General features: G+C 37.6%; 1 protein-coding gene across 2 annotated transcripts in view; it reads right to left on the bottom strand.

Moving 5' to 3' along the window:
- LOC149459998 (F-box-like/WD repeat-containing protein TBL1X) overlaps positions 1–12856 on the bottom strand; it is a 381219-nt gene that overhangs the window by 24397 nt on the left and 343966 nt on the right. For both annotated transcript variants that reach the window (XM_089680283.1, XM_089680284.1), the window contains 5 exons: positions 11740–11881; positions 9272–9335; positions 6944–7041; positions 2953–3013; positions 402–523 (listed from right to left, as the gene is read on the bottom strand). In XM_089680283.1, coding sequence (XP_089536409.1) covers positions 402–523; positions 2953–3013; positions 6944–7041; positions 9272–9335; positions 11740–11881 — 487 coding nt within the window. The remainder of the gene's footprint in view (positions 1–401; positions 524–2952; positions 3014–6943; positions 7042–9271; positions 9336–11739; positions 11882–12856) is intronic.

Below are 12856 nucleotides of genomic sequence, written 5' to 3'. Positions count from 1 at the left end.
ATGGAAATCAGCTTAAAAAAAAAACTTGAGCAATGATGCCCAAACTAAATTTTTTTAAGATTGATTGGTCAAATCTGTTACTATTTGTAATCTGTCCTTCCTACCCATACAGTTAATGACCATTTTCATTAAATAAAGGAGAAGGTCTTTAAATAAATATAACACATACCCATATAACATACTGTATACTCTACACATCCACAGGGATAATTACTTCAGAATAGTCACATTAGTAGCTGCAATATTTTATATTAAACTCTTGTTTCCACTGGCACCTATCCTAAAGAAAACTAATTTACCAGAAAAACTAATTATCAGTTCTAGCTATATCAAGTTCTGCCTGACATTTATTAACAAATGATCCGTGTGCTAACAGATACAGAAAATAATAAATTGGTTACCGTGTGTCCTTGAAAGGTTTTAACTGGACGGTCACAGCCAAGCCTACAAACATGAATACACATGTCTGTGCTACAAGATGCAAAGGTGGTATTGTTCTGCCAATCCACATCTAGAGCAGGAGCTGCAGATAAAATATAAAGGCATTGTATTATCTGTTTTAAAGTCCACAAATCTGAAAATATTCGGTACCTTTATTAAAAGGTATCCATTTGCACATAGATCTCTCTGGCAATTTGAACACCAAACTGATAAATATACTGTACTTTAATGCGCATGGGTCAAGTGAAAAAAGTATACCTCCAGGCAAAACGTTTTTTCACTTTTCAATATAATGGAGAGGATTACGCCCCCTGACTGGTTTTTACTACTATCCAGTGCACTGGTTTTCCTCGTTTACTTTTTCAGTTTCACCAGGGGATATATATAACAGGAAACAGGAACAGCAAAATTAAGCTGACTGGGTTATAGCCTTTCTCTTCTCCAAAAAAAAGTCTCAGCCCCATAATTTACACTGTAAAGTGCAGATAAAGATGGGTACACATAGGTCGAAATTCGTCTGGTTCAGTAGGGACCTGCTGAATTTTCATTGGTGTGTAGCCTTTCTTTCCAAACGTGACCGCTGGAAAACCTTTGATGAATGTCCATTTTACTGCAGTACTAATCAGTGTACTCTGACAGTGAAGAGCCCCCACTTTCAGAATACAATGTCCCGGTGGGGAAGGGGGGGGGGGATCCTGCATCCACCTTGCTTGAGTAGATGCAGCAATCTGTTAGTTTTTTCCATTCAGGCTGCAGGCCTGTGTACCCAACTTAAAGGCAAAGTTCACCTTTCTTTTTCTAAATTCTAGCTCCCCTATATTCCAATATATCATTAATATACCTTTGTAGCTGAAAAAAAAGCTTTCTTTGATTTCTAGAACAAGGCCTTACCTTAGCCCTTGGTGTGTTTCATAGAAAATTTCATGACTTCCTGGTATGTAGATCTGGGACTTGAAAGCCAGTAAGACACAAGAAGCAGTTCGCCAACTGACCTTATTAGTACGAACACCCTGCACCTATCAACTATGTTTGCAGGGCATCCCCAGAATCCCTTCAGGTGTGCATTTGCCTTTCTTTTCAATGTAGGTTGTCACAGCTGCTATGCTTGCATGGCATCCACAGCGTCCTCCAGACAGGGCCCGGGCTGCATGCCAAACTCTCTGCGGGCATATGCAGCCCTTGTTTTTGGACATCCCTGATGTAGTGCAAGGGCCTGCCTGATTATTATTATTACATAGCGCCAACAGTTTGCTCAGCACTTTACAATATAACGGGATTGGATACAGAGTGAATGGATAGATAGATGGATCCTCCTGTTCCATAGTTTACTTAAATCTAAAGAAAATTGTACAGAGAATGTACAATCAGACTGTATAGTGTATGGCCACCTTTATACATTTAAAATTAACTAGTCATGCTTTTAGTTCCATTAATTGTTAATGGCACCCCAAACACAGAAGCAAGCACACATTTTGCCATCTGAAAAAAACAAGCTTTAAATGGATCTAAACGCACAGTAAAAATGTGCATTGCAACATGCCAAACATCAGGCGCATGTTTGCCATGGGTTTTGTCGCACAACAAATGTGCTGCAAACACACCAAAAAGAGCGGTAAGGAAACACACGACTCTCCACTCAAAACTGAGTTCTGGAGCTTCTGTGGAGCATTTGTCATGCGTAGCGCAGTTCATTAAAGTGAATTGGCTGCCCTATGCATGATGAGCAGAAAAGCTCCGAAATGCTTCCCCCACTTAAAAAAAAAACCATTTACAGAGATATGAATAGGGCCTGCTAATTGAATGTCTCTGTCCACTCCATCCTATATGCATGTATAAAGGTGGCCATACATGATACAATCTCTATACACTTTCCTTTAGATTTACCACACCTATGGAATAGGTGGACCCACCTATCTATCCATTCATTCTTCATCCAGTCAAGCAGGCCCTTGCACTACATCATGTGTGTCCAACCCTTGGTCTGTGGGCCACATGAGGCCTCAGAGAGTTTAGCATGCGGCCCGGGCCCATCTGGAGGGACGCTGGGGATGCTGTGCAAACATAACTGCTGTGGAAGCCTACATTGACCAGTAGTGTTTCCTTAAAAGCTATCATTGACACTGTGGCCTTGTCATTTACTAAATTAAGGCTATGCTATCATGACCTGTTTGCAGTGCTTCACATAATTAGACAGACCTCTCAACTGTGCAATAAATCCATAAATATTGTATTTTCCTTTTTGTTAATACTTAAATAGACCAATGCAACAATTTCATAGACAGTTATAGACAAAAAAAAATTAAAAAAAGATAACAGGATTACAAAAGATAAACAATCCCTGAAAAACATGTCTTTTTTATCAGACAAAAGAAATACTGTATTTGCAACTTATTTTATAATTTTATAAAGGAGATCTTTCCAGCACTAACAAAAAACAGCAGGTGGTCCTTGACCTGATAAAGTCTGTAAACTGTTGATATATGTCAACAAGAATCAATATGTCAGGCATACCTGAGTGGAAAGGGAACTGTTGTTTTGCTTCTCCTGTATGAGCATCCCAAATGATTGTGGTCTACATAAAAAATGAAAAGAAAGTAAAAATCTTGTAACTGTTCAGCTGAGGGTGTGACTTTTTTCTACATACAGAAATAATGGCTGTCATTAAAATACTTTTACTGCAAACTGCTCTGCCTCTTTATTGATTTTTTCATCTGGTACATTTGTGACGTATACACTATAATTTGTTCAAACTGGAAAACGTATTTTTTTTACACATTAGTCACATCTTTTGTAAGTTTGCTCCTAAGCATTCCCCCTAACCATCTTGATTTTTGGGGGACTTTGCTGAGATTTAAATCTGGGTTCCTAGGGTCCTATGGCCCCACCCATATCCCAGCTCGGGGTGTTGGAATGCTTGTTCCATCACCTGATCTAACTGGTGCCCATACAAGAGAGTAGGGAAAATCTATTCCAACTTCCTGTTTATGGATGTCACATGGGAAGTCTAGTATAGACTTTGTATAGTGTGCTCTGAGGTGCTGCACTGGTCTGAGGTCTGAAGATGTTGTGCAGGGGAGGCTGATATGAAGTCTGAAGAAGGACTTATCTAGGGACTGAAAATGAGTTTAAAGGAAATTGATTGGGGTCTGAAGGAGAGGAAGTAGATCTGAGATCTGAAGGAGGTCTGAATGTTAAAACGTATCTGCACAAAACTTGTTGTTTTTAGTTTTCGATAGAATGGAGAAAGGCTAGAATCAATTACTTCTACTTGGGGCTCTGTAAGAGGTATGTTCCCTCACTTTCTATTCTTTGGACATATCTTTACCAGACAAAAAGTGAAAGGAAAAATCTGCCACAGGGTAACGACAATACAAAGTTCCCCTACTAAAATTTAAAAAAACAAAAATATTTTTACTTCTGTCTGTGTTGCTGTTATATATTTCTCCTCACTTTCTGTCCTACAGACTACTTTTGCCAGACAGAAAGTTAAGGAATCTGTCCAACAGAACCTCCAATGACAGTGAAGCCTGACAGAAGTTCCAACCCTTTAACCCTTTCCCACTGTATCCAAACCTAAAAGTAAGGTTTTCCTCTATAAACACACTTTAGGGGCACTGATCTGGAGTCTGAATGTTCGGTAATTTGGAGTTTGAATGTTTAGGGTGGTAGATCTGGAGCAATTTTTCACCTAGTGACCACTGAAACCAGTGCCATTTTCCTCCAACTAACTTTGGGGCATTTTCTTCCTCTGACTGACCAAAACACCAGATGCTGAGCATTTTTAATTTTTTCCCACTGACCAACAATGCCAGGGATTTTTTTCTCACTAGGAGCAAAAAACAGAGCATTTTTTCTCACTGACTGCCAACAGCAAGGTATTTCTCCTAATGACCTATTAAGTTTTTTCCTCCCACTGACCACCAACAGTGGGGTCTTCTTATCTCCCACTGAATAACAATGCTGGCACAGTTTTCCCTTGCACTGACCAGCAATACAAGGGGCACTAACAACTGCACTCTTTATGTTACATACACTTGGGAAAAGTGTCTAATTTCCGAACAGTTGCTTGTTGCTGAGTAGTCCTCCAATGTTTTGATGACATTCTGCTTTATGGTAGACTGAGATAGAAAGCATACGTAATAGTAGATTTTTTTTTTATTACATTTTGTGCAGAGTTTTATGTGTCTGTAAACTGGACAGCTATAACCTTCTGAGAAGGAGGAGGGAACATTTGAAACTTCTCCACATTTCCAGACAGTTAATGTTTGAGTTTTTATTATGTTGCAAATACAGAAATATGATTGAAATGAACAAACAACATTTATTTTACTTTAGTTTCAATCTGTATTTGCTGACTCTTTAAGTGATTCTGAAGGTTGAAATAAAAAAAAATGTATACTTACCTGATCTGTGTAATGATTTTTCACAAAGCAGCCTTGATCCTCTTCTTTTTGGGTCCCCCGCTGGTCCCCCCTCCTGGATCCTCCCACTTGCCAAGTGCCCCCAATAGCAAGCCTCTTATTATGGTTGCACTCAAGCAGGCTAGCTCTCTAGCCTCGCTCCTGTGAATGGACATTGTCCATTCACCCTGCACACAGAAAGTGTGGCTTGGCCCCACCCTCTGCTCCCTCCTCATTGGCCCACAGGCTGTGATTGACAGCAGCAGGAGCCAATGTCTCCTGCTGCAGTGTGAGCCAAAGAGGAGTGAGAGACCTGGGAGAGCGGCAGCTCTCATGCACATCACTGAATTTAGATGGGGCTCAGGTAAGTATAAGGGGGATTGAGGGGAGAGCTGCACCCAGATGTTTTGGCTTATTGCATAGAATGCATTAAGGTAAAAAATCTTTCTGCCTTTATAACCACTTTAATCTCTTATGTAATTCTTGCAGTTTTGTTAAGTGTTTATTTCTATAATAAAGAAAGAAGAGTGATGTGGAGATGAGAACCAACAGAAAAATTAAATCAGCTGCATTTTGCCTATGGGATTAATAGGTTTAAGAACAAATCGAAGAACATACCCTGAGTAGTTGCCATAAAAAGTATTTTGGGTATGTTTTGCTGGCATCTCAGATATGAAGTGTACATAGTGGAATTCTGCTAAATGTCACAGAATGTTTGGGGACAACATGTGAATGATTGTTAACCTCTCTTTGCGTGTTCTCTTTTTCCCTGGTCAGTCTAGTTTATTTGTTGTTTTTCTTCCTTTATTGTGTCTTTTCAGACAACCATGAATAACCAAACTCCTATATACATGCTGTAAAAAATTCTAAGAGTGATCAAAAGGCAAACATGTAGCTACCTGCTTTGTTGTTCCTAAAGTCATAATGTATTGAGGTGGGTGAGCTTCTAAGTAACCTCCTATCCTGATTCTAGTTGTATGGACCAAATTAAAAATATTGACTATATAAATGATGGGAATGATGTAAGTTCCCATGTCACATCTGTTTTACATGATCAACTACAAGCAGCTTCTTTCAGTCTGATAAAAGGAAAGATTAGTGATGAGAGGAGTGATTTTGGTTAAACTGAATTAGTCAGCCAGAAGGGGAAGGCTCAATCTGGCTCATTGAGCTGAGGCAATCTACTTTTTTCCCCCTTTGTTTATGGTAGCTCTTGTTGTTTCCCTCCTACATATATAAATTGAATAAATAATGGCAAACCTAAGCATTTACAACTGGTTTGAATCAGCGTATCTGTATATGTGATTGCTTACTTCCCTTTGAAAGAACAAGCCCAAGACTGTGGAGCAATAGTCCAGGGTGATTTCTGCACTTACATGGGGCATTACTAGTGTATTCAGGAAATGTGCTAGTGTTCCATAAATGCACCTTGTTTTCCACACTATGCAAAAGACTTGACTGTGGTATATGATAATTGGGCAATGTTGGGTTGCCCAAATGGGTCTGAAGGATTAGAAAGTGTGAGAAATATCTACTGATCCTCAGTAAAATGGAAAAAATTAGCAAGAAAGGCAGTTCAACTATGCAACCATTTTATTAATGATGGGCATATTTGTAACCACAAATTTAGACTCATGATAGATCTGTTAATGTGTGGCCAGCTTGCACAGAGCACTATCCCTGAATCCTCTATGCTCCCTATAAATCTATTTTCTTGGTGTACATGTAATTAACATAATCATTAAATGGGGTGGATTTACTAAAGGCAAATTGACTGTGAACTTTGCAAATGCAGTTGCTCCAAAGCTTTAGTAAATGAGATGCAGCTCTGCTGACTTCCATCATCCAATCATGTACTAGCAAAAATACTGTTTTTTTTATTTTTCTTTCAAGTGATCAAGTGATTGGATATTCTTTGCAAAGTGAAGCTTCATCTTATTTACTAAGCTCTAGAGCTGCTGCATGTGCTGAGTGCAACTGCATTTGCAAAATGCACAGTCTATTTGCCTTTAGTAAATCAACCACAATATGTGGCCAGCATTTCTAAGATAAATATTATAATGAATTACATTATTTTCTGTTTAACACATTATAGAGCATACCTTATCAACTCCCGCACTCAGTATATAGTTGCCTTTCTTGTTCCACTTCAGTGCAAAAATTGGACCTTTGTGCTGACCTAATGTGCTAGCAAGGTTGCCTGTAGGAAAAAAATGTAAAAACATTTATTCACATAGAAATTGCACACCAGTATAACAAATGTTTCACAACTATTTTTGAATCAGGGCAAGGATGCAAATAAATAAATTAATTAAAATACTTGTAGAATGTGAGCTCCAAGAGCAGGGCCCTCCTATTCCTTCTGTACTAAAATGTATTGTAATTGTACTGTCTCTCTTTATATTGTAAAGTGCTGTGCAAACTGTTGGCACTATATAAATCCTGTATAATAATATAATAATAATAATGATAATAATAATAGCTTGAACCTTGGCTACTGGCTGCTTCCTGAAAACATTGGTAATGCCACTGAACCTCACACCTTCCTCCTAGGAGTAAATACTGAGTATCCTAAATCCCAAGAAAATGCACTACTGCAGGATCGAGCAATGATGATGATTTTTTTTTTCTTTGCTAAGACTTAACTTGACATGGTAAGGGAATGTTAACAGAGGTTCCTGACAATTTTATGCAAGGTATGCTTTAAATGCTTCCATTCCCTAAATCAGCTCTGAGACTACAAGAGTGTTCAAAAGTTCTACTTTAATTTAAGGCAACTCTAGTCTCAGAAAGCCACTGAGATTAATGGCAAAACTGTAGCATGCATAACCCACTCAGAACACTTCAGCAGCCTCAGAGATAATTTATCAGAGAAAAAGAACATTTATTGCCAGAGCCAGGCAACCCTGCTGTTCTTGACTCCCCTGCAAGTAAAGAATTTTCCACTTTGTAGACAAAATTTAAAAATCCTTCTCTAATTTGTCAGATTCACTCTGCCATACTTTTCCTATCTGTACTGCACTAAATGTGAATGAATAATGGTAAGTATGTTCAATCCCTATCACTCGATCATCTACAGCCTCTATGTTGGATGTTTTTTTTTTACACATGCATATTAATAGTCTTGTTTTCTATTGTTCTCACCAATCTTTTCAATAACAAGCACAGCCGGATTCTTTAGAAAGAACAGAACTTGTTGAAATGAGTCAGTGGGCTGTTAACACGTTGTCATAAAAACCCACATTTTAATATATGCACAAGGTATAATACATATTTATAGTTCAACCAGAAATTGTTTGATAAACACATACATGGTTTTAAGAACTCCGACTTTATAGTTAGGATTTATTGATATTATAGTATGTACCTCTTCTGCGTGTACCTCTTGGTGTATGTCAATCTATCTTAAGTACCCCTGCCAGTAAATATAGTAGTACTGCTTGAGTTATCACTCTTTTCTATTTATAATTAAATGTATTTACCTGATATGCTTGTGTTCTTATTTGGTAATATTTAGAAATATAATAAGGAGGAAAAATTAAAGGGAAAATTTAGCCCTTGGTCATGTCAAATGCAGCTCTTTGTGTTCATGTACCAGTGGTTGAGAAACAGGTTTACAGACTGATTTAAAACGGCAGTGCAATTTTCAGTTACCATGTATGAAGTATAGCAACCCACAGCTACCAGATCTCATTTTACCACAGCAAAATAAACATTAAACATGCCCAAAAGCCAACAGTGCCATTCCACATGCTGCTTCATCCAATGTACATCTGCAAAAAGGATGATGTTAGCTAACTATTGTTCCCCATATTGGGTTGGCGTTCTAAAAAAAAAAATGCTTAATAGCAGCTGTGAATTGCTCTGTAAAAATCCACTATACTTACTTTAACTTCCTTTATTCCTACTTTCCCAATGGCTATTGTCTGAGGTAACTAGAAATGCTGCAAGGTTATAGATACACAACCTTTACTTTTATTTATTTATTTCAGGTACTTATATAGCGCCATCAATTTACGTAGCGCTTTACAGATATAGATATATATTGTACATTCACATCAGTCCCTAACCCTCAAGGGGCGTACAATCTAAGGTCCCTAACTCAAATTCATACATACACATACTAGGGCCTATTTAGACAGGAGCCAATTAACCTACCAGCATGTCTTTGGAGTGTGAGAGGAAACCCACGCAGGAACAGGAAGAACATGCAAACTCCAGGCAGGTGGTGCCGTGGTTGAGATTCGAACCAACAACCCTAGTGCCGCCAGGCAGATGCACTAATCATTTAGCCACTGTGCTGCCCACTTTTTTGCAAATATGTCTCTGCACTATCTTTTAGCTGTAATATTAGCTAAATCAATAGGAAACTGTCAATGACAGTAGCCTAAAACACAATTTAAATACTAAATACATAATAATAAATTTACCATCCTGCGTCCAAATTCTTGCAAAACCATCGTATGATCCTGTAGCCAAAAGTGTGCCTTCAGCCTGTGGGAGAGCAAATATTTAAAATAAACAAATTGTATTCAACCTTGTATCCTGAAGATTGAACACTCAGTTCAATATGTCTCTTTTTTCTGCAAACGTAATATAAAGCCCAGTCATTAAGGGGCACGTTTACAAAAATTTAAAGAATGACAAGCTGTTGAAAATGCATGGAAAAATTAAATACAGATCATGGCATTTTTATTCAGTTATAGTTATTAACCCTTATAAGAAAACGACTTACCTAATTGATAATGAATCCCCATCGTAAGAAAACTAAAATGCATTTGAGTGAGTCCACATACTGAGTTATTTTTATTTTAAAAAAAAAGGATTTTTTTATTTACTTTTTATGTGCTTGCTATTTCAGTTTTTACAACTGTATTATAAATTGATAAATAATCCATCTAGTGGTTTTGTATATATTATATTTACCTGCTATGTGCAATGGTTTTGCACAGAGCAGTCCCGATCCACTTCTTTTTGGGTCTCTTGCTATGGGGGCACTCAAGCAGGTTCTAGTAAAATCAGTCAAAAAAGTATATGTTTTCCAAATCCTTTTTGGAAGCTAAACCAGGGAAATGCCTTTCCAGTTAGGTACAGTGCATGTCAATATATGACGTGAAGTGTCCTATTGGTTTCTTTAAAGTTGAACTCCAGGCAAACCATTAAAAACACAGGTTAAATACATATATGGGGGTTGCTACTTTTGTTCATACAGTTCTGAAATTTATATAGCTCTGCTTCAGAGCCCTGTTGAGCAGGAGGGAGAACTAATTTCTCTATTAAAATTAAACTTACGCATATTGTCCTCCTTCAGCCTGTGACTGGGCAATGAAAGGAGAAGCAGCACACTAATGAGCTCAACTTTTGTCACTCTGCTGTCTCCTGCTATGAGCATGTGGATATATAAAAATGCACTCTGGATGTGCCTGATAGACTTGATTGCTGCATGAGGCATTAAATATACTATAAGATGCGCAATATATTGTATTATGAACAGTTTTTCACTAGCAGACCGAGAAAGCTAAAGCAAAAATTTGGTGCTAAATGTATAACTAAAGAAACAGTGAGCTGAGTGACTGCTATGGTGTCAGTAATAGGTCTGAAGCAGGGAAGCAGGGAAGCAGGGTTGGTGTTGGTTCACACATGTATGCAGAGGCCTGAGCTGCTAACCATGTTCTCTATAACAAAAGAGATGTCTGATACTTCTGTAATGCAAGGTGTGAATATATCATCTATCAAAACTGATCCACCAAAAACATACTGAATATAGTTTCAGACAGTTTCTTAGATCAGCACATAATATTAAAACTCAATGTCCAACCCACTATGAAAAGAATTAGCATTTGTGGCCTAACGTTGACACAGGATTTGGAGATATAATAACCTTAACTATGTTTTCTGAAACACCAGCCAATCTATATAACTCTTGGTTCCAGTACAAGATTGGCTTTTGAATCTAGAAAAGAACCCTCAAGTGGACCTTGGCCTTAAATGGACTCCTACAATGTAAGAAAGAATACATCACTATTATAGATTATTTTTGTATGCATAGTACAAACTGTGTGCTGCCATTGCAGCTTGCTTATTATTAGTCATTAATTGTGTTTTAGTATGCTCCTTTGTGCACTCCTTCTGTTTGCATGTTAGATGGCTTAGTTAGCCCCTAGTTAGACATCCCTTCCTCTCCATGCTCTAAAGTTACTTTCTTTTTACCCTCATTGTGCTAAGTGATCCTTTAGAGAGTCAGGAGGCTTTGTATTTAAAATGTTTTTATTTATAAGAAAGACAAGTAAACATCCTATGCTAAGCTTTGAATACACTAAATTTGATTCCACTCTGAGTCCTCTTGCCGAATTTTATTTTAAATCATTCATTTCATTTATTGCTAGGTCCTGTATACTCCACCAGTTGCTGCTAAGGAATATAACAATGATACATCATAAAAAATGTCAGATCTTTAAAAATAAACTATTTTAAAATATATTTTTAATCTAGGAGAATACACAATGGAACCAATCATCTTGGTTTAGAATAAACATCTTCTCTATAAGCAGCCTCAAGATATTGTTTACACAGTTAACATCTTGCTCCTTAGACATCCATTAGTATATAATGCATACATTATTCATATAAAGCATTATGATTTAATTCACAATGGTTGCAATATGCAAATAATTTTGCTTTGCAATGCTATTAAGCCTTTTTAAACAGGCTAAAGTAAACACTCTGCTCATGAAAATCAATATGTCCATGAAAATGTTGAGTACATATGTTCAATCGTTTTTGTAAGTTGAAGTAGGATATTAATGTTCTGAAAGTGCTAATTAGAAAAGGTAGGTAATTACACAATGAATTGTATTCATGTTTACCATTTAATGAATGCTAACTGTAAGTAACTTACATTCCAGTCCAATGAGGTCACATCTTTGTTGCTTGGAACATCTTGCCCACCTTCTCGTATACAGTGTCTTAAAACTAACTGAGTGGAATTACTACTGTTATTCTCATTCAAGTTCCATATTCTTGCCGTTGAGTCTCCTGACCTTGAAGTTTAAAAAAAAAATTATATATAATAATAATAAAGCAGAACAAAAGGCTCATTAGGACTGAATAGTAAATATTGTAGGTAGGTTTATGGCTAGTGTTCCAGTTCCAGCCTTGAATTTTCCCATCTAACCATTACTGGCTAGCCAGGTTTGCTAGAGTCAATGTCTATTCATGGTGATGTGAATTGTGTTGTGTGTTGCCATGCGTTGATGTGGAAAGATTTGTTTTAAATTGACTTGCATAGCACAATGCAGGGCAGTGTAAATACAGAACAAAGGACTTTTCAATGTCCATGCATTTTTCTATACTGGAAAATGCAGCAATGTTCTTGATAATGTGAACAAAATTCATGATAATGTAAACCTGTGGTCAGGCTATGGTTAATATTCTAAATAAGTAATGAATGAGCTTTTAAACAAGCCCTCAGTGACCTCTGACACAGCAGGCACTGTGGAGAAATTCATCCTCAAATTTCACAAGGGACGCACTGAACCTATTCAAGTTGGGTCTCAGAACTCTGCTTTTCCCACTTCCATAGCACCTGCTCTATGTGGCTATACATGTGGCTATGGTGTAGAAGGATCATGTGATAAGATTCCATCTTTTGAACTCTACTTCAATGCTTTCTCTTGCAATGACACAGGGACCAGAGGCTGGGACCACAATGTGCAGTAGGGGATACAAGCATTCAACATTTACAGAAGTGCCAGATGCAGAAGAATCTATCGCAGACATTAACCTCTAACGGTGGAAAGGTAAAAGAACAATGCACAAGAAAAAGAGAACAAATGTTCATATTTGTAAACTACAGAGTACTCTGATGCATCCCAGCACCCCCTGCACCTCCCATCTCCCTACAATTCTCTTGATGAATTTTATCCACAAATGCCCAGAGGTGACGAGGAGAGCGAAATAACATGTGGAAAAGATTATTAAATTTTTATATGGTTTGAAGGCTTGGGAACTGCATT

The sequence above is a fragment of the Staurois parvus genome, unplaced genomic scaffold (assembly GCF_062004578.1).
Source record: "Staurois parvus isolate SC_StPar_1 unplaced genomic scaffold, SC_StPar_1.0 ptg000238l, whole genome shotgun sequence".
NCBI classification, from domain to species: domain Eukaryota; kingdom Metazoa; phylum Chordata; class Amphibia; order Anura; family Ranidae; genus Staurois; species Staurois parvus.
Note: the sequence above shows the minus strand (reverse complement) of the source record. Positions and strands in the feature narration are given on the sequence as shown.